We start from the raw sequence: 22,432 nt of genomic DNA on the forward strand, positions 1-22,432 counted from the left end.
AATTTAAAATCTACAAATGTAGATAAAGAATACATTTGCCACCAAGAGCTCAAGAATGATGAGCTCTCGGCATTCTCGTTGGGCACTAATTTATGTTATTAGAAACGTAGTCGAATAAATAGTTTTACTTAATCCAAACTAAGGGTTTAAATTTCGATTTTGAGGGGGTCCGAAATTTTAACACTGATTCGACAAAAATTCGAAATGTTTCAGCGAAATATTCGAAATTTCGCCCCCTAATAACCAAATTTTTTGAATTTTAGAGAAATTTCGTCACCTGCACAGCAACCCAATAACCCAGCTAACCAACTTACCTCACCTGCACAGTTCAGGGAGAAAGAAGAGGTGGCGGGGGGCGGCAGGGGGGAGATCGAAGGAGAAAGAGGCGATGGCAGGGGGGACGGCAGGGGAGAGAGAGAGAGAGAGAGAGAGAGAGAGAACAGTGGACCTGAACTGCAGACTCAGGGGGAGAAGAAAGGAAAGGAAAGGACGGAAAGAAAAAAAAAAGAAAAAAAAAAGGATAGAAAAAAAAAGATAAAATAAAATAAAAAAGAGAAAAAAATTAAAAGGTTTATGATTGATTAGGGTTTAAGGCCTTTGGGCAATTGTAAAGAAAAAAAATGGTTTGGAGTTTCGTTTGACCATTTTGGAGTTTCGTTTAATTGTTTTTAAATCTTAAACTAGTAAACTATAATATATTTCTATATAAAAAATAATTTAAAATACCCTAAAAAGCCTAAACTCTAATATCATATACCATATACCATATCCTAAACAATATAGAATATAGATTATAAAATACATAGGATTTAGTGTATAGATTATATAGTATAAATAATATACTAATTTTATTTAACAGTATTTGTCTCCAACGTGCATTATATTCATCTTATATCACATAAAACTTACTATATAATTTGGTTTCTTCAATTTTTTTTATCAATTTAGTAGATAATATGTTAAATAAACATATGGTAAAGTTTCATTCAAAATTTTCGTATTTTAATAGCAATTTTTCTCATTTCTGTCTAATTTTTGTCAACATTTAAAAAATTTTAAAATTTCCGTCAAAATTTTCATCGAAATTTTTATTAAAATTTTCTTAAAATCCAAAATTTTATCATCCAAACTAGAATAACTCTACTACACGAGAATTAAAATGTATTTAGGAACGTAGTGCATATCAGTTCTACTCCAAGATCTCTCCTAACATTCAAACAAAGTTCCAACTTTATAGAGCGTCAGAAGATTCTCCTTGCCCAGAGTATCCGGGCCCATACTCCATTACAGTCAATGCATCAATCCAACGCGTTTCACATTCATTGCACTTTTAGTTGTTTTGGCTTCTATGGTGCTTCAATACAAAATCAAACATAACCACTTGTTCTCATTATAATTATTATGACCCAGCTCTAAAATATACATTTCTATTTTTATTTTAATACTGAAAATCGATAGTCATATGAATAATATATATGAATGAGAAAGAAGCAAATCTTAGTCAATATTTCCTTATCTTCAACATGCAATCATGCATCAACCACAAACCACCCCACAAAAATAATACACAAAATCATCTTAAACTTAACATTAAATGTCAACAAGACAACAACTACTAATCAAAATTCCAAACCTATAAAAATTTAGACAAAAAGAAAAAAGAAAATATGGAAATTAATTAATTTGAGAGTTTGTAACTAAATTGAAGTGGGCGTGGAAGCACTACTTGGTTCTACTTTTCTGAGCTGAATGGTCGCTGGCTTCTGCGAGTCGTCATCATCATCATGGTAAACGTAAGCAAACCCTCCATGCCGGGTCATATCCATACCCGCCATTTCATCTTCGGCCGAAATCCTCAACAGCTTAAGCTTATGGAGCACAAAAAACAAAGGTCCCATGGTGGCACTGACCCACCCGACAATCACAAGAATCTGGATCAAGTGGGCCCCGAGAAGCCTCCCTCCACCACCCATGAACAGCCCATACGGGCGACCCGGTTGCCCCGGGTACACCTCGTTCACGTACTTCTCCGTCGCGAACAGCGCCGTGAATATAATACCCCACGCGCCACACCCGCCGTGGAGCTGCGCCGCCTCCAATGGGTCGTCGTATTTTGCTTTCTCGGCCAGTTTGTTGCAGGAGACCAAGACGATGGCGGCGACGAAGCCGCAGATGATGGCGGCCCAGGGCTCCACGACGGAGCAGCCAGCGGTGATGGCGGCGAACCCGCCGAGCAGCCCGTTGCAGACGTCGGTGACATTCCAGTGGCCGGAGAGGATCCGCTTCCCGAAGAGAGTTGTGAGGGCGGCGGTGCAGCCGGCTAGGGTGGTGGTGACGGCGGTCCGGCCCACCGCGCTCCACTGGCCGCCAGTAGTGTACGGAACCAAAATCTTGTTGAACGAGCCCGGGTTGAACCCGTACCACCCGAACCAAAGCAGAAACGTGCCAAGCACGACCAGCGTGGCGCTGTGCCCGCGGAGCACGACGGATCGACCCGAGTGGTCGAACCGCCCGATCCGCGGACCCTCAATATAAGCGCCCCAGAGGCCGGCAATTCCTCCAACCATGTGGACCACGCCCGAGCCGGCGAAGTCGATGACTCCGGTCCCGAATAAGAGATTGTCTGGTTTAAAAGCGCTGGCCCAGCCATCTACGGACCAGAACCAGTGAGAGACGACCGGGTAGACGAAGCCGGTGAGGAAGGATGAGTAGATCAAGTAAGCAACGAATTGGGTCCGCTCGGCGATGGAGCCGCTGGTGATACCGGCGGCGGCGATGGCGAAGGCCCACTGGTAGAGGAAGTTGCTGTAGTCTAAGCCGGCGGAGCCAGAGGGGATCTGCTTGAGGCCGAAGAAGTGGCGGCCGATGAAGCCGTTGGAGGGTCCTCCGAAGGCGAATGCGAAGCCGAAGAGGTAGTAGAAGAGGCCGCCGGTGGCGGCGTCGAGGACGTTGGTGAGCATGATGTTCATGGTGTTCTTGGCGCGGACGGAGCCGGCGCAGAGCATGGCGAAGCCGAGCTGCATGGAGAAGACCAGGTAGGCGGAGAAGAGGAGGTAGGTGGTGTCGACGGCGTAGGCGGTGTCGGTGAGCTTGGAGGAGACGGTGGAGAACTGGTTGCAGATATAGGTGGCGGCGGCGGTGTGGTCGGTGGTGTTGGGGCCGAGGAGTTGGGCCAGTTGGGAGGCGGAGCAGTCCAGAGACGCCCACGTGGCCATGACTGCAGAGAGAGAGAGAGAGAGAGAGAGAGAGAGAGGACGTAGGAGTCTAGTCCTCTAGCAGTTTGGCTTGGGGTTGGAAGCTTATGAGTGTATATATAGGTGGCCGGATAGGATACGACTGTACTTTCTTTCTCCCAACTTTGGTGTGGGATTGTGGGAAGGATCGTCTTGTGTTCGCATGTGTAATTTTTTCATGACTTTATGGGTTCAGCTCATTTGCAATGTTACGGGTCAGCATTCACCGATTCAGATCCATGCATCTCTATTTTCTTTTTTCTTCTCTCTATTTTCTTTTTTAGTATCTCCTATTGCAATTAAATAATACACTGGCTATTGTCTTTTAAAAATAATAATAATAATAATAATTGTTGAAAAACTCCCTTGTGCCAGTTCTACGATCAAATAATTAGCTAATTCTCTCACCCTTTTTTTTTTTATAATATTTGTATCCCATTTTATTTGTTATTATTTTAATAAATAGGATATATTTTTTTAGATTTTTTTTGTAGTATAAAATTATAGTACAGAAATATAATAAGTATAACAGTACCGAATAATTAGCTGCAGGCACGTTCAAACACTACATGTGAGAGTTTCAATGTTTGTGTAATTATTAGTTAGTTAATTCTTTATTGAGTAATAGTAATAATCTACTTTTAAAAAGATGAGATTGTCTTTTTAGCGAAATTATAAAAAAACAAATTTATCATAATAGCAAAAGATCATAAAGAACCAAGGAATGAAATTTCGAAAATTTCGGCGAAATTTCGCCGAAATTTTCGTTTTTTTGAAGTCCCGAAATTTTATCACGAATCCATTATTTTTCGGTATTATTTCGGCGAAATTTCGGTAATTTCGGCGAAATTTCGCTTAAATTTCGTCCGAAATTTTGAACTCGGAATATGTTTATTTTTGTAAAATTTCGCCAAATTTCGTCGAAATTTCGCCGAAATTTGACGAAATTTGAACGAAATTTCGCCCAAACTCAGCCCCAAATCTCCCCCAAACTCAGATCAACCCCAAATCTCCCCCAAACTCAGATCTCTTTGTCACTTGGGAGTTGAGGCCGTGGAGGGAGGAGGAAAAGAAGGGAGGAAGAGAAGAGGAGAGGGGCTGGGTTTTCGGTGGGTTTCGGCGGCGGAGGGCGGCGGCAGCGGCGAGATGAGGGTGATGGTGGGCTGGTGATGGGGATGCCGAGAGAGAGAGAGAGAGAGAGAGAGAGAGAGAGAGAGAGAAGCACGGGGTGGAGTTTGTGGAGAGAAAGGAAAAGAAGAAAAGGGTGGTCTGGGTGAAGTCTGGAGAGAAAGGAAAAGAAGAAAAAAAAACAAGGAAAGAAAGGGGAAATGGGGAATGGCTAAATGGGGGAGCTGGAGCCTAGAGCATGCTTTACGGAAAAAAAAGGAAGGAATGGGGAAATGGGGAAGTAAAACTGCAGAGTTACTTTTACAAGTCAAAAGGCTATAAGTCTATAACATATTTGCTATTATTGACAATTTGACAAGAGTGAAACTTACCTGCCCCCGTTTTAGGGGGACAGGTGGTGTCACAAGAGAGAAAAAAGGGAGAAAGAGAGAGAGGGAAAGAGAGAGAGAGAGGAGAGAGATAGAGAGAGAGGGATGCCAGCTGGTGAAACAGGGGGTGCAGGCAAGTTTTATTCATTTGACAATGCACCTTGTAGGGCTAGTGCATTATCTCGAACCTTACACATTAAAAAAAGAAAACCTTATTCATCATATGTGTTATTTTTTTTGTTGGGTTTGCTTCACATGGTTGTTTTTAAATTTATTTAATTATATTTATATGACAATTAAATTATTTTCAATCCTATTATTTTTTGTACAAGTCTCAAGACTCAAAACAACTTTTTTTTTTTGATACAATATTAATTCACAAATTTTTTTGTTTTATATATTAAGGGGAGGGAAGGAATTTCTTTAGGGCCTTGTCCAATGTTCAGATACCCATTAAACGCTCATTTGAAGGCTCACTCATTTTTCGTTAAAAAAAAAAAACAATTGTATATGACAATTACACAATTGTGACTATATGCCAATTACAACTTACTTTTGATAATACTTGAGTTCTATTTACAACATAGTCTTTAGACTTTAAGCATAAATGTTAAGCTCTAAATTAACCATTATAAATATTTATAAACTTTATTAAAAATATATAATTATTGAATGGTCACATAGTTGCCACAATTACAGATGTGGTCAACCCTTATTTATGGCTGCCATATTTCGACTTTTTGGGAAAAAAGATGAGAAATAGAAACTTAGAAAGAGAAGTGAGAAATTCAAAACCATGTGTCCTTATTTATATTAATTAATGTGACTTATTACGCAGATGGGTTGGGTATGTTTATTGTTGGAGGGTTGGAGTTTTTTTTTTTTTTAGGGGGATTGAATCCTCTGTTTATATTTATTATTTTTTTTTTTCTATAATGGTTCCCAATAAACTTCCTCCTGACTATTAATATAGCAATGTGAGTGATATTGTCCTTTTTTTTTTTTTTGGTAAAAGATATTGCCATTCTTTAATTTTAAGTATAAAATAAAAACAAATAATTGGGAAAACAAATGAAAAGGAAAAAAAAAAAAAAAAAGTTTAGGGTTGATTGAGATTTGAGGACTTTGGGCAATTGGAAAGAAAAAAAAAAAGTTTCGGGTTTCGGGTTTCGTTTGGTCATTTTGGTGTTTCGTTTAGTTGTTTTTAAACTCTAATATATTTATATATAAAAAATAATTAAAAATATCCTAAAGGGCCTAAACACTAATATCCTATAGCATATCCTAAACAATATATAGTATAGATTATAGAGCATATAGTGTTTAGTCTATAAATTATAGAGTATAAAGAGTATTAAGGTATATAGAGTATATAAGGTTTAGTATTAGGATTTAGTCTCTAAATTATAGAGTATAAATAATATACTAATTTCATTTATTCATTATACTAATTTTATTTAACAGTATTTGTCCAGCGCGCATTATATTTACCTTATATCATATGAAACCTACTATATAATTTGGTTTCTTCAATGTTTTTTATAAATGTAGTAGATAATATGTTCAATAAACATATGGTCAAGTTTCATTCAAAATTTCCGTATTTTGATAGCAATTTCCGTCGTTTTTGTCTAATTTTATCGAAATCGAAATTTTAATCGAAATTTCCACGAAAATTTCCATCGAAATTTCCATCGAAAATTTCCTCGAAACCGAAATTTTACTCCTTGAAAAGAACACAATTTTGAAAGTAAAAGAAAAACACAAATAAAGAAACGGTGCCATCACTACCACTAACATCTCTCTCTCTCTCCCTCCCTCCCCATTCCCCTTTCTCTTTGCAGTTTGCACCCTCCCTGTTTGACAGAGAAGATCGATGTCAGCCCCCAGATCGAAAGTGAGCAATCTCCGATATCATCTAGAGGCCAGCATGATCACACGCCCTCCTTTTTTGTCTGACAGGAAGGGTGCGAAGAAAGAGGGGGAGATCGAGGAGACGAAAGCGTCGGCGAGTGAGCGAGGTCCGGTGGCTAGCTGTAGAAGGTGGGCGGGTCCTTGGCTCAAATAGCAACCAAAAATAAAATGGTTTATTTTTAAAGTCCAAAACGAAAAAGCTCGTGATCGGCCGGTTCACTTGTAAAAACACAGGGATAAGTCGGTCCACTTTAATGAGTTGAGGATTCGGTACTATTCACCAAGTGCTCGATACTGTTCACCGAACACTCATCAATTGCCACTGTGCGGCAATAACCATATGAATTGCATAAAACACATGTGTTCTACTGTTATTAATTATCACTGTCAAACAGTGACAATAATTGCAACAATGATAATTTACCCAGTTAAAAAAAAAAACATAGAAGAAAATATAACGTGAGCTTTGTTTGTACAAAATGAACTTATTTATCATTGCAAATTTTTAGGTGAGTTTGTTTATCATTAAAGACTATAAAATAAACTTTAGAGTAATTTACTTAAAATAAAAATATGAATATGTAGTGAGAAGGAGAAGGCTAGAAGAGTGTTCAAATAGCGGCCATCTTGTTTTTCTTACTTTTGTGTATTAATTTTTTTATTTTACATAAACTTTTGTGTATTAGTTTTTCGTATAAGTAGATTAACATTCACAAATAACTTAAAATAGAAAGTCATTTGTATATTTTTTTTATTGTAATATAATTGTTGATTTAATTACAATGTCATAGGTTGGTAAACAATCAAAACGCTAAGAAAGAGTAACCAATGCTCAACGAAAAATACATGCATTCACTTAAAGATAAATTGCGTGATTTCACTTAAAGTTATTTTGGAGAAAGGTATTTCCAGGGTGTTAAATTTCGAAGTTTTCGGTGAAATTTCGCCGAAAATTTTGATTTTTGGGGGTGTCGAAATCGAAACCCATATTTGCTAAAATTTCGGGATGATTTCGTCGAAATTATCGAAATTTCGACGGTGCCCATAACCCATTGAATTTGAGATCTGGTATTCTGGTTTTGGAGCTGGGTTTTTGGCTTTTTGCAGAAAAATGGAGAGGTGGCAGAGGGGAGATCGAGGGAGAAAGAGGGGTGGCGGCAGGCGGCGGCAGGGGGAGATCGAGGGAGAGAGGCGCGACGGCGACGGGGCGAGGGCAGGGGGCGACGGGCGACGGCAGAGAGGCGACGAGGCAAGGGCAGGGGGCGACGGCGGCGGGAGTTGCAGAGAGAGAGAGAGAGAGAGAGAGAGAAGAAGAAGAAGAAGAAGAAATGAAGAAAACAGATCTGGAGCAGTGGAGCCTCAGGGGAAAAGAAAGGAAAGGGAAAAGAAAGGAAAGGGAAAAGAAGAAAAAAGAAGAAAAAAAAAAGAAAAGAAAAAAAAAAAAAGAAGAAAAAAAAAAGAAAAAAGAAGAAAATAAAGAAAATAAAATAAATAAAAGGTTTAGGGTTGTTTGGGATTTGGGGCCTTTGGGTTAATTGTGAAGAAAAAAAATAGTTTGGAGTTTTGTTTGCCCGTTTTGGAGTTTCGTTTAGTTATTTTTAAACCCTAAACTAGTAAATTATAATATATTTTTATATAAAAAATAATTTAAAGTACCCTAAAGGGCTTAAACCCTAGTATCATATACTATATCCTAAACAATATAGAATATATAGGGTTTAGTGTATATATTATAGAGTATAGATAATATACTAATTTCATTTTATACTAATTTTATTTAATAGTATTTGTCTCCAGCGTGCATTATATTTATCTTATATCACATGAAACCTACTATATAATTTAGTTTCTTCAATATTTTTTATCAATTTAGTAGATAATATGATAAATAAACATATGGTAAAGTTTCATTCAAAATTTCCATATTTTGATATCAATTTCCATCATTTCCGTCAAATTTTTGTCAAAATTTAAAAATCTTCGAAATTTCCATCGAAATTTCTTCGAAACCCGAAATTTTATTCCTTGGGAATTTCAAACTTAAAACATCAGTAATATTGTAGAGAGAAAGACCTTTAGCTTTGGTATTGGAGGCTTGGAGCTGTCATTTGTTTATTTTTTATTTTTAAATACTGAAGGCAACAACTTTATGGTGGCACTCTTTCTTAATTAGGCATAGATCTTTTTGTTACAATAAAGAATCGTAAAATTGGGACCATTGTCCCAGATTACAAAATATGAAAATAATCCCATATACAACTATACAAGGGGGATGATAGCAAGAGTCAAGACATTAGGCATGGGTCTATTATTCCAAGACAATAGAAAAAAGAAAAAAAAAGAAAAAGAAACCTCCGTTTCCTTCTTCCCTTAAAAAATTGTTCTATAGTTTTTAAACCAGTCACTCAGTCAGTGACAGTCAACAAATGTTGAATTAGAGCCATCCATGCTTATCTCATAAATCACTAAATAAATAAGATTCATCAAAGAAATAACTAGGAAAGAGAAGATCATAAGAGATAGACATGGTGGGATATGTAACTTAAGCATGTTTTTTTTTTTTTCAAACGAGATGTAAGCATTAATGTCTAGTACTTAATACTTAATAGAGCATGCATGCATTTAGTACTTAATTTATTAACATTTGGGTATCAAAAACAATATACTTTATGATATTTTTTTGTATGAGACAATCGGTTTATAGTTTTATGACATTTATTTTTTATTTGGGGAATGGTATTTGACACTTAATGCATGTTTTGTATTGTTTTTATAGGAAGTATTTTTATTCAATAGCATTTTACTGCCGATAATGCTTTTATTAGAACCTAAATTTTTTTATATAGTAGGTAAATATTTTTCTAAAAAATACTAACAAGTAATCTATAATCTAAGAACACTTTTATCTATTTAATTTTGTCAAGAACTATGAAATCGGGGACTAAAGAGCTGTGTTTCTATGAAATCGTGAACTTGGAGTACTTCTACTGTTCTACAGTTCTATGGATCGAACAAAATCATTCATTAATTGAACAAAATCATTTCATAAATTAAAGTTTCATTTTTCACGGGTCCTTCTTGATATAGCTAGCTAGATCTTTAGAGGTTGAAAGGGATAACAGAGAATTCTCCAACCTATTGAACTCTGTGGTGGTAATCTCATCAACTTCTGAAAGCTTATCTGCTAGTGATGAATATTCTGGTCCTCGATTGTCACGTTCTCAGCATGCCTAGAATGTGATAAATTTGTTTGAAAACTGATAATTTCCCTTCTACTTAATTACTCTCTTCAATTTTCTCTTATTTCAATTTTTTCTTTTTTGGGAGGACATGATTTTATTTCACAATATTAATTTTAGTGACACAACAAATTGGGACCTTATTTGTGGAAATGAGACATGGTTACAATATTTGTGTTTATACAATTTTCTTCATCTTCTTCTTATTTTTTTTATTTTATTACAAAAATGTAAACAATTCTGACAAATAACAAAAAAAACATAAACATAAGCCAAAATCTTTGCTAATTACATGGGGTCTATTTGGGAGTTGCTTCTGTAGGAAACTTTTTTGCTCAATAGTACTTTTATTAAAAGCACATAATATTTTAAAAATAAAAATATAAAAGCTTTTTGTAAATCTACTTGGAAGCGTTTCTATAACCATAAACGGAGCTACTCCAAGGGCTGGGTAGGCTATAGCCCAACCCAACTTTAAGAAAAAGAAATATTCGTAGGCATGTGCCATTGTGCCTTCTAAACTTCTATTGGGTCTGACTTTACTCCTATTTTCTCATTTTCAAATTTCTATGTTTTTTTTTTTTTTTTTCAAATCTTCCTCAGCTTCAAGTTATCTCTCAATCCGAATATTTAGTTCTTCTTGTTGTTTTTGGGACCATCTTCTTCTTCTACACAACCTCATTCACCCATAAACCCTATATATTCTTCTTCTCCTTCTAGTTTTTGATTTTTTTAAGATTTAATAATAGTTCCATTAAGCTTTTAATTTCATTTTTAAATTTGGGGGTTTAATTTAGGTGTGGTTGGAAGTTTTCTGCATCAGCTCCTCAAGTTTTCATTTATTTTCTTCAATTTTCATTGTGATTTGTTGCGTTTGTCATTGATTAGCTTTGGTTACACTATTTTTTTTTTTAAATGCATATATGATTTGCTTGTTGATTTTAGAGTGATTTTATTAGTTTTTCTTATAGACATTATGAAGTTGTTAGTTTGTGTAATAATTATAGTGTCTCTTTATGAATCCGAATTAGTGGTCAATGAACAAATTAAAGTATCACAAGACGTTGAAATTTCAACAAAATCTTCTATTGGAAAAAAAAAAATGGCTTAGAGATTTAGCACACTCACCCTCCTGTCAAATCCTGGCTTGTTCTTTATCTATAAGACTATAACACAAAAACACTTTTCATTTTTTTTCGCTAAACGCAATCAAAAACGCATTTAATTATTTGAAAACACTTTTAACCCTTTTAAAATTACTGTCAAGTAGGGCCTTAGTAATAGACATTGTACGACATCATACTACAATTATGGTGTTGTATCAAATTCAATTGAGTCATGAAGTTTGGTTGTCATCACTTATTATTTAGCCACATATGTATTAGTGAAAAAACGAGTTTCATGTAAGGACCTGTTGTAGCTGAAGTAATAGTGTACGTTAACCACCACACTCAAAGTAAGAGTTGGGTGTTATGTTTGGTTGGATGTTGAATCCGGACCACATTGGCTGAATGGCTGGGCCGCCGGGGTCTATTTCGTTTGAGGACTCTCTACATTAATAAAAGCTCCAATTCTTCCTCTCAAAAAAGAAAACAAAAAGTAGTGGCCAAAAAAAAAAGAACAAAACAAAACAAAAAGTAAGAGTTCGAATTTCTCCTCTCTTTTACTTTGTCTTATGCTAAAAAAACAAAAAACAAATTATTGGCACAGATGGAGTTTGTTCATGATGACGATGCTCTCACATCAAATGATTATTTTTCCTTCCCTTTATGATATTTATGTTTTTTTTGTGCTTTTCTTGTAGTGATCGAATCCATTAAGTATTGTTTCTAGTCTAGTACAATTAACATTGAATAATATATGTACATGTGTTTCAAATATATACTGCATAATTCTTGTACTTGTGTTGTGGGCTTGCTTTTCAAATATATATATTTTAGAGTTTTTTTTTTTTTTTTTAAAGTTCAAAACAGTAAATGTCACTGTTTATTATGAAATTGCCACTGTCAGATAGTGTCAATCACTGTTACTATGCGACAGTAGTTATTTAAATTACAATCCTATATTTTTTATTTGGGCTTTGAATCTCTATCTCTATTTTTCCAAAACCTCCATTAACAAAACTAAAAATTTAGATTTGGTTTTGGGTATCTTTACCTAAAAAATGAAGACTTGGGCATAAGGGAGGAAGGAGAGGAAGAGAGAGAGATAAAGAAAGAGAGAGGAAAAGGGAAGTTTCTGGCTAGTAGAAGTCGCCAATAGTGATGAAGCTGAAAAGAGAGGGTGGTGGTGGTGGTGGTGGTGGTGGTGGTGGTAAGAGGGGGAGCTCGTTCGAGTGGGGAAGGAGATGAAAGGGTTCAATTGGATAGTAGGGGGCCGACGACCAGTAAATTACCAAAATACCAAAATCAAGCTGACGTGGAGTTAATTTTTCCAACGACCAGTAAATTATCAAAATACCCATCCACTTAAGTGTCACATCGGATTTTTTAACGAAGCCATTAATGGATTTGACATAACTTATCTTATGAGAGTGATTTATAAAGATCAGGAGATAAAGTGAGAATGAAAATTAATTTCAAGGTATTTGTGCGAATAACCCTCATTATTATTACCTCCACTTTTATCTTCATGCACTCCTTCTTATTTTTTAATATTTTTATATTTCAATTTACCCTTTAAAATTTGACAAAAAAACATTCAAATTCTATCTCATTTTAATTCGGAATCCATTTAGCGCCACTCAGCCTTTGCACTCATTGGGGTCATCTCCTTGTTTTCATTTTTTGTTTTCTTTTATTTGTTGTCGTCTCCTTTGTGTTGGTTTCTTCTCCATTACTACCCTGCAAAACAAAAGGATACATGCTACTATGTATTGAACATGCTTGAACACCTCTTTATTGTTTTTCTCCCAGAAAGAAGAAAAAATAAAAATAAAAATAACTCTCATACGGAAAATGTAAAAAAGTAGAACCCACCTAACCGAAAAAAAATGTTGGAACCTTATGCCAATTCCGACTTTCAATTTACGAGAAAAACAAGGCATCTTTATATTTTTATTTACTCGATCTCTCTTTTTAATGACTAATACTTACATATCTCACAAAATTATGGGTTTTAATCAATCTCTAAAGTTCAAATTTTGATTTGGAAAAGCAAGCTTTTATCTTTATGAAACTCATAACCCACTTGGGCTTCAAATTGATTTTGCTGTACTTGGATTGGGATTCATTGACAGAAAGGAATATATATATGCTTTGAGTTGCCTCAGTTGACATTATTTTTATTTGGGAGAGAGAGGTTCGAATATAAAAACTCTCTAATTTTGTGGGAGGAAAACTTACATTTATATGTAGGTCCACGAATACAGAATCTTTAGATATAGTAATCCACGATTATCATATTTGGTTTGGTTATTAATTACAGAAAGAATAAGGAGTTGGCAACAGTCCAACAAAGAAGAGAGTTGCTTAATAAGATTCATTATATGCGCGAAAATCTAGGGTAAGCCTGGATTTGATTTGTTTATTAATTTAATTTCGTTAATGCTGTACTTTGTTTGCTGGATTTATGCTTAATACTCAAATGGAATTATGGAAGTTGGTAAATTGATAGTTGGTCTCTGTTCGGGAGCTTTGATTTGGAGGACGAGATTATTTCACGTCAAAATGAATATATAAACAAATATAGAGTGTATGTTCAAAAGGGTAAGAGGAAATTGCACCATATTGGTCTGCTTATTTTGTAAGAAATTCTATATTCGTTTACGTTCTTTCTTATTGGTCCAAGAATTGTCTAACATTTTCTAATATGGTTCAAACTCAAATTAGCTTGGACTCTATTTTAAACATGTGCCACACACATGGAGTACTGTTGAGGGGCAAAGTTGGGACTATATTATTCTTCCCCACCAACCTTCCCCAAATAAAGGGGTGGGGGGAGGAGAGACCACCTTACATTTTTTGGAGATCAACCTAATCTTTGCCCAAGGCCTCAAGGCTCCACCCGCCATATTATGGGGTTAGAGATGTCAACTGGGCGGGGTGGGGTCAGGTTTGAAATTTTCATCTCTATTCTGCCAAGTAAACGAAGACACCTGCCAAGTATGTGAGGAACCGATTCTTTTCTTTGAAAACATGTTTTTCTTGTTAAAATGATAACAATACAACATAAATACATAATGTACTATTGTGGAAGCAATAATGCTATGGATTCTAAATTTGGATCCCAAATGATGTGGCAATGCATGTGTCACCATTTTACTTGTTATAAATAAATGAGTCTATGATATAGATCTATGACATACTGCCACATATATTCCAAATTTGGATCCCACATGTTTTACTTGTTGCAACACTTGCTGTTATAAAAAAAACATGGCCGAGCGCTCAGCGCTGGATATAAAAAAAAAAAAAAAGGGAGACGTGACAGTGGTTAGATGGCTTTATTTAGAGAAAAAAAAAATCGACAAAATTTCAGTAAAAAAAAAAACATAAAAAAGACTACACTCTAATTTTTTATATAAAATATCCTAACATATACCATATTGGGACAAGGGGTTTGTGTTTTTGGTTTTGGGCCTAGTTTTATTATTTTGGGCCCCTTTTGGCTGTTTTGTGTAAACTTGAGTTGTGAATGGGTTGATCCCGACTTCATATTGGCCCTCTCTCTTTATACTTGTTTTTCTTTCAAAGGTCCATTAATTTTAACTACTAAATTTCAATAACTTTTTAGTTTAGGTACCAAAATTAAATAACATTTTAGATTAGGTACTAGTTGAAAAGTCAAACAAATTAATAAAGTAAAAGGTATTAGAATTTATAAATATTACATCACATGCCACTACAATAAAAAAATAAAAATAATATTTAATCACAAATATTACATTAATTTATACTATATTGTATTAAAAAAAAAATCAATTCAGTCACAACTTAACTGTGACTGTCTTGGTAAATTGAAAGAGACAACTCACACCACTATATTATATATTATTTTGAGTAAAAATATTATTTTGGCCTCTATTTATACTATATTGTAGTATAATTTTTCTAAAAAAAAATTCAATTAAGTTACAACTTAACTGTGATTGTTTCACAACTTAGATGTGACTGTCATTCAGTCACAACTAAATTTGAAGTTGTGAGTGTCGTACAGTCACTACTAAATGTAAAGTTGAGACTACATTAGCAAATTTTCAAGATAATATAAAAGCCTTAAGGGCAATTTTATCAAAATTTTATAAATTTTAACTAATACTCATCATATATGGGCCAAAAGATAAAAATATCAAATAGAAAATGCTCATATCAAAGAGGCCAACATATTTATGACCTAATCTAAAAAATTACATTTAAATTTGGTAATTCAATTTAAATATTATATGGTCTTCATGCTATACCAAAAAATTATTAAAATTTGATATTTAATCATAATTTTCTATTATTTCAATACCTGTATTTCACTGACCCGCCAAAAAAAAAACAAAACATATAAAGTTAAAACACCTTTTTTTTTTTTTTTGGTTAACGACTATAGAACACAGTGATCACTTGTTATATGCTCTCCCTCAACAAGAGTGCGAAGGATATTCAATTCCATCGGGAAGAAACCTGATCAGTGATCATGAAGGCTATGTGGTGGCCATTGGATCCTCCAAAATTGGCCCTTTCATGGATCCAAATGGCCTCCGAAGATTTCAAAAAGCTACCCAATGGGTCTTGCATGTAAATATGCATGACTATGATTGACAAGACAAGTATTGTACCTATAAAATTGAATAAGCAAATTAGCAAAGCAATCACTTGTGACTTGTGACTTGTCGCGAAAGACATAACCCCTCATTTTCTCACCTCATTTTCCCACCTCATTTTCCCACCAACCAAACATTACCCTTAAAATCAGGCCAAAACCCAATACATTACACTCGCTCCCTTCATCAACTCCAAACCCTTTAAATACCTCCACCGACCCACCTCTCTCTCTCTCTCTCTCTCTCACCCCATGCCCCTACTCCTACCCAGAACCGTCCTCTTCTTGTACCCAAAATTCAAATTTCCCAAAATACCCATGGCCAACGCTCTCTCCCCAATGGGCAGCACCACCCTCACCACCGCAGCCCCGCCGAGGGCTCGCCTCCGAGGCGTGGTGTTCGACATGGACGGGACCCTCACGGTTCCGGTCATCGATTTCGCGGCAATGTACAGAGCTGTGCTTGGGGAGGAGGAGTACCTCAGAATCAAGGCCGAGAGCCCTTCTGGGATTGACATACTGCACCACATTGAGACTTGGAGCCCCGAGAAGCAGCGAAAGGCGTACGAAACTATTGCCGATTACGAGCGCCAGGGGCTCGATTGCCTCCAGATCATGCCTGGTGAGAGAATTTCTCTATGTTGGTTTTTTAGCTTTCTGTTTGGTTCCGGGAAAATGCTGGTTAAGGAAGTTATAATGTTGGCTCTAGTTTCGTTTCATTTTTATTTTCTAAAGTACATATAATTTTACTGTTTACAAGTGGGTTGTATAAAACAATGGATGGTTGGGACTTAAATCTATAACTTGCATTAAATACTTGGATTGTGTTAAATTATTAATTCTTTATGTCGTTGTAGTTTTGGGGTGGTTAATGATTATGAGGTTTTTGTGAGACATGGGTTTTGCTCTTGTGCATGTGGCGCATGCCTTGGGATGTTTATTTCTAGGTGTAAAGCAATAAATAAACTATAGAACATTCTTAATGATGTTCTTGACGGATGAGCAATTTAACACATTCCTTTGAATCTTGAAAAAGTTCTTGAAAAATGAGAATAATTTTCACTTTCTTTCCCTTTGCTTTCTGCTTTCCTCTGAAGTGAGATTTGGGTGCTCAATCTACTATTTGTATGAGAATTTAAGTTATACTTTGCATGAACATAAGAGTGCATTGTCCATTTGCACGTCTATCACTTACAGATACAAATCATACAATGACTGTTGTTCATTAACATTTGGATAAACTATGGTGCAGGTGCAGCAGAACTTTGTGGGTTTCTAGATTCTAAGAATATAAGGTCATGCTCAGCACATGCCAAGTCTATATCTTCTCTGATAGTCATTCCTTCTTACTTGTAGTACGAGTAAACGTATAGCTATTGGCTATGTGAGTTGATATTTGAACATTGACCCAGTAAGATCCTACTTTCTGCCAACTCAAGTTATTATGAGTACTAGCTAAAGGTGATTAGTTGGAAAGTGTTATGCCCTGTATAAGATAAGAAATGTTTGGACTATGGTCTATGAGTGAACCTTGTCCTAATTGGGAATTAGGTTGTAGAGTTGATCTACATAGATCCCTTTCCATGATCCCTGTTATATTTTCCAAGTAACGGTATAAGTTGAAAACCTAATCAACATTCACTTGGAGTATAATAGTTATCTGTGTATAAAAGTGATAAAATTGTCTAATTTGGCATGTCTCTTTCCTATATTGTGTGTCAGCAATGACAATGATATGCTTATTTATTATTTGTATTAATGTACAGGAGGGGATTAATCACACGCAATGTCAAGTCTGCAGTTGATTTGTTTCATGAACGGTTCAGGGTAAGCATATTGAAGTGCACAATTGACTGGTGTAAAATAGGATTGCATGTAACATGAAAATTTTTATGTATTACTGTTCCGTAAGATTTTCAACTGTCTTATTAACACATTACAATTGACTGTAATTTGATTATTATGTGTATTTGATTGGGCATACAAATATGGAAGAGTCCATTACTCCAAGCAATATCTGTCATCCATATATGCTAACAAGGCTTACCTGTCTGCACTGATAACATAATAGGGCATACAGGGCCTCATTATGCACCTCTGATTCCTCCATTTGTAACATTTTTTCTTTGTTCTAAAACTGCAAAAGATAGTTTTTTGTTGATCTCTAATGTGATCTTGTTCAAGTCTCTCCTGAAGTTGAACACCTTTCTCACATACTTACCCATAATCAGCCTTAAATGATGATGATACAGCAGAAGATGTCTTTAGATTAATATGAGAGAATTTCCCAGTTTCTTGCATCAATTTATTAAATTGAAATGAAATAACAAAACTTCTATGAAATCAAGTTTTCTGTTCCTCATGAGAAATGGGAGAGTTGCTATGCATTGAGTAAGTCAATTTCTATGTGCTCATACTCATCATTCCTCCTCTTCTTCGTTAGATGTATTTAGATTAATATGAGAAAATTTACAAGTGTCTTGCATTCTTCTTGTTCTTATTGTATGAAACCAAGTTTTCTATTCCTCATGAGAAATGGGAGAGTTGTATGCATTGAAGTAAGTCAATTTCTATGTGCTCATACTTATCATGCCTACTTCAGATGTCTTTAAATTGAATATATGAGACAATTCAAAATGTTTGTGCTCATCCATACGTAGTCTTTAGATGAATTTAGACTAAATATGAGAGAATCTCCTAGATCTTGCACTCTTCTTATATGAGAAATGGGAGCTTATTTTCTGTCTTTAGAGTAAATCTTAGAGAATTTCCCAGGCTCTCTCTCTCTCTCTCAATTTTTTTTATACAGTACTCATAATGCCCATGTAATGGACTACTAAAACTTGCTGAGGCTTGCCCCATTTTAACTTCTAATGGCTTCCTGGGTAAAGACTTCAACAAAAACATGAGTCCCTGCATAGGCAACCCGTCCTTTCTGCTTTTTCTGAATCAACCCCCATCTTTTTTTTTTTTTTTTTTTACTGAATCAACCCATCTTCTCTATTGATGAATTTCTCTCAGAAATTTAGAGAGGAAACGATTATGAAATGGTTTTGGTTATTGTAATTGTGTTCATGGATGAACCTACTCTGATCTGGCTACGCCCTAAAGTCAGTCAACTTCTGCATGCTCATTACTAATCCTTCATGTCTATATTCTAGATATATCCCCATATACTATCTGGTGCATCCCACTAACTGAGACCCTCCAGCCAAATCCCATAATTTTCTGTAATGTATGCTTGAGGCGCATCCCATTCCTTATTATTTCTTTCTTATTAATCACTTGGTAGTGGACTTTGATATCCTATTTTCAATGTAATCATTACTGCAGTTGACATTTTCTCCAGCTCTGAGCAGGGAATTTCGACCTTACAAACCGGATCCGGCTCCACTACTGCATATATGTTCAGCTTGGGAAGTTAAACCTAGTGAAGTAATGATGGTCGGTGATTCCCTTAAAGATGATGTGAGTGTTCGCGTATTTGTTAATTTCCTTCGAAAATAATTTTATGTGATGTTCTTGCTGCATCATTAAGTGCCATTTTTTACCTATGTTGTATGGTGTAGTGCAAGAGCGATGATTAAATAATTTAAGGAACCTGAATTTCTTCATTGGAACTTGCAAGTGTGCTACATTTCCGAGCTGCAGTATGGATATAAGTAGATTTTGGATATTCTTATGAACAATTACCTGACTTTGCAGGTGGTTTGTGGGAAGCGAGCAGGAGCATTTACATGCTTACTTGATGAAAGTGGGAGGTATGACTCGCCAGAATATGCCAATGTCGATCACAAACCAGATTACATGGTGTCTTCCCTAATGGAAGTTCACTCGCTACTGGAAGCACATTTTCACCTGTCTCCTTGATCCTCAAACCTGTTGTCAATTATTGCTCAAGATGTTATGGAGAATGTCTTGTATGTGCATCATCTAGGAAAGAATCGAAGAACTGGGTTGGAGTACTTGTAGTATGATTTGTTCTTTGGTCGCAAAAAAATGACGAGAAAATAAATTGCGACCTGATAGATAAAGTCACAGGAACTTTGTAGAAACCTGTTTTTAGGCCTAGTATCATACTACATTACCATTTATTAAGAAAATATTTTGGGAGACACTGATCAAATGTCCACCCTGGAGTGGTATTGTAGTTGTATAGACGCAGAATATTTCATGCAAGAAAAGATGGTTGCTGTACGTGTGGTTGCAGAGGACTTGCATTTGCTGGTGGTATCCCCATCCTCCCCTCTCTCTCTCTCTTTCTCTCTCTCTTCTCTCCTTCTCTCTTTGTGACACCAGCCTGTCTGCGAAGTTATTTATTTTCGTGGTTGCAAATTTGTGCAATGATTTCAGCCAACTTGTTTCAAATGTTATGGTATGATATTGTTGGAAAAATTGATTCATGTATGATACAAAAAGTGCATCCAAACATTTCTATTAACCTTGGAAAAATTGATCATTAATAAAATAATCAATAATACTAATTGTCTCACATCTTACCTTATGTGTGTATAAAATTATAGTATAAAAATATAATAAGTATAGTATTACTGTAAAATAATGATTAGGTTAAAGCAAAAATAGAAGCGCCCACCGTGGGGCTCGAACCCACGACCACAAGGTTAAGAGCCTTGCGCTCTACCAACTGAGCTAGACGGGCTTGGATACTATTTTTCCTTAAATTTTTTAATTATTCTAAATAACTTTTCCTTTTCTCTTGGCTTTTGGCGCCAAAATGAACGGCTTACTGTTTACACAAAAAACAAACTAAACATTGTATTTGCAGTAAAGCCCTTTCATTTCCTCTTATATAAACAAACCCCCTCCCGCCTCTTTCCCTCCCCTGCAAATCAATTCATTTCCTCTCAGCTTCCAAGAACCAAGAATCAATCAATTCCTCAGCAGCAAAACCCAGAAAATCAAAGCCATGTCCCGCCTCGACAGCTTCAAATCCACCACCAACACCACCCCTACCACCCCAACCAAGACTGCTCATCATCATCATCATCATCATCAGCACCACCACCACCCACCATGCACCGCCTGTGGCTACAGCAGTGCTGAACCTCTTGGCTCCATGAAAAGGTCATCACCCTCCGACCCGAACCCGAACCCAGACCCACTTGGATATTACAAGATTTCCCTCCCTCCTTTCACTGTCTTCAACCAACTACCCAAACCCACCAAGCCTCTTCTCCGCCGCTGCGTTTCCGACCCTTACAACCCTCCTCAGTCTCCGGACCACCACCACCCCAACAAGGCCAGCTTCATCAATGCGGTGCCGTTTCAGCCATCCCCACCCAAACCCTCCTCCAATTCAACACTTCTGCCTCCCCTTCCGCCGCAGCCCACTCTGCGCCGCACCGTTTCCGATCTCAACCCTTCGCCTGCCAAGTCCTCCTCGCGCTCCTCCAGCCCCTCCTACCTCAGCAGCGATTTCGAGACTCCCGATTCCAAGGTTTGATTCTTGAAATTCTTCAAGTTTGTTCTTTCTTTTTTTCTCTCTCTTTGTTCGTTGTTGTGATGTGTTTTGGGAAAAATTGCAGAGGCTGAGAAGGATGGAGTGTTGCCTCAGAGAGATGAGCCTGTGGTGCAAGCAACTCGTGAGTGAAGATGAAGAATCGGAACAAGAAGAAGAACAACAAGAAGTGCAACAAGAGGAAGAGCAACAAGAAGAAGAACAACAACAAGAAGAGGATCAAGAAGTAGAAGAAGAAGAAGAAGAAGAAAATGGAGCCACTGATCAAGACATTCATCATGACAATGCTGCTACCCAGGTATTGGTTTCAATTCTCTGTTTGGGTTCCTAGAAAATCAAATATGCTGAGTTTGTTTTCTTGGGTCTGAAATAATCGAACCCCAAGATGGAAAATTTGATTTGTCCTACATTTTTCATGCATTTTCTAAACAACCCATCAAAGCAAGCAGTGATTTTGGTATTTTCAGATTCTTTAATTTGGTAATTTGATGTCAACCATGAAATACTTAATGATCATAAAGTAAACATTTCATTGTTGTTGTTGTTGTTGTTGCAGGTTAACTGTGAGAGAGAATTTGTGAATGTGGAGAAGAAGGATGACAGCTTGGTCATTCACTTCAGATGCCACTGTGACAAAGCCTATCAATTCCTTCTCAATGGAGGCGACTGTTACTACAAGATCATGTAGACGGCCCAAATAAGCATTCATCATTCTTGGGTTTGAATTTTTCATACATTTAGATTCTTTTCTTGATACCCAATTCAGCATGCTTAGGTTGTTGTTTCATTCTTGGTTTTAGATCATACCCTTTTAGATACAGCACTCATTCAATTCTTTACAAAGATTCTTTTTGGATGAAATCCACAACTGTTGCAGACTTGCAGTGCTTATCAACCTTTAGGTATTTCCCTTATGTCTTTAGAAATATTTTTTAGATGATACCTAATAAATAGTGCTCATCAGGCCTGGGTCTATATTTTTTCCCCATAAGAAGTCTTCTTATATGATACCCATTTCAGATGAAGCACTCATGGTTCTAAGGTGTCAGCTGTACAAATTGATGGTTAGGTGGATGAATTACCAATCATCTGGTTGGTTGTGACTGGATGAATCTTTTCCTTGTTTTTTTTTTCCTTTGCATTGTACTGATGTACATGATGTGGAATACTGCATGAATTCTGAAGGTGAGAAGATGATGAATTGTACTTTGTTGGAATTCTTCTATGTCAGTAAATGAATAAAATTTTACTGGTTCTTCTTGTCTTGTGAGTTGTAAATGAAGAATGAATGTATGATCCTTCTGTTTCTGATGTCATAAG

General features: G+C 36.2%; 3 protein-coding genes and 1 non-coding gene across 4 annotated transcripts; 2 read left to right on the forward strand and 2 right to left on the reverse strand.

Annotated features, from left to right (window-relative positions):
* Positions 1–1,480: 1,480 nt before the first annotated feature.
* LOC147293724 (ammonium transporter 1 member 1-like) lies at positions 1,481–3,473 on the reverse strand. Its single transcript, XM_086232136.1, has one exon. It carries the CDS (start codon positions 3,213–3,215, stop codon positions 1,698–1,700), a length of 1,518 nt encoding a protein of 505 aa, XP_086088262.1. The 5' UTR covers positions 3,216–3,473; the 3' UTR covers positions 1,481–1,697.
* Positions 3,474–15,708: 12,235 nt separating this feature from the next.
* On the forward strand, positions 15,709–19,990 carry LOC147293725 (Haloacid dehalogenase-like hydrolase (HAD) superfamily protein). The gene is made up of 5 exons (XM_086232419.1): positions 15,709–16,255; positions 16,886–16,928; positions 17,400–17,460; positions 18,967–19,101; positions 19,339–19,990. The coding sequence occupies exons 1-5, from the start codon at positions 15,886–15,888 to the stop codon at positions 19,501–19,503; spliced, it is 774 nt and encodes a 257-aa protein (XP_086088545.1). The 5' UTR covers positions 15,709–15,885; the 3' UTR covers positions 19,504–19,990.
* A 230-nt stretch (positions 19,991–20,220) lies between these two features.
* TRNAK-CUU (transfer RNA lysine (anticodon CUU)) lies at positions 20,221–20,293 on the reverse strand. Its single transcript has one exon. It is a non-coding gene; the product is annotated as a tRNA-Lys (tRNA).
* Positions 20,294–20,560: 267 nt separating this feature from the next.
* On the forward strand, positions 20,561–21,896 carry LOC147293727 (uncharacterized). Its single transcript, XM_086231122.1, has 3 exons — positions 20,561–21,091; positions 21,180–21,410; positions 21,669–21,896. The coding sequence occupies exons 1-3, from the start codon at positions 20,561–20,563 to the stop codon at positions 21,798–21,800; spliced, it is 894 nt and encodes a 297-aa protein (XP_086087248.1). The 3' UTR covers positions 21,801–21,896.
* Positions 21,897–22,432: the final 536 nt, after the last annotated feature.

This window comes from Dryas octopetala, chromosome 2 (genome assembly GCF_963921425.1).
Source record: "Dryas octopetala chromosome 2, drDryOcto1.1, whole genome shotgun sequence".
Classification (NCBI taxonomy): Eukaryota; Viridiplantae; Streptophyta; class Magnoliopsida; order Rosales; family Rosaceae; genus Dryas; species Dryas octopetala.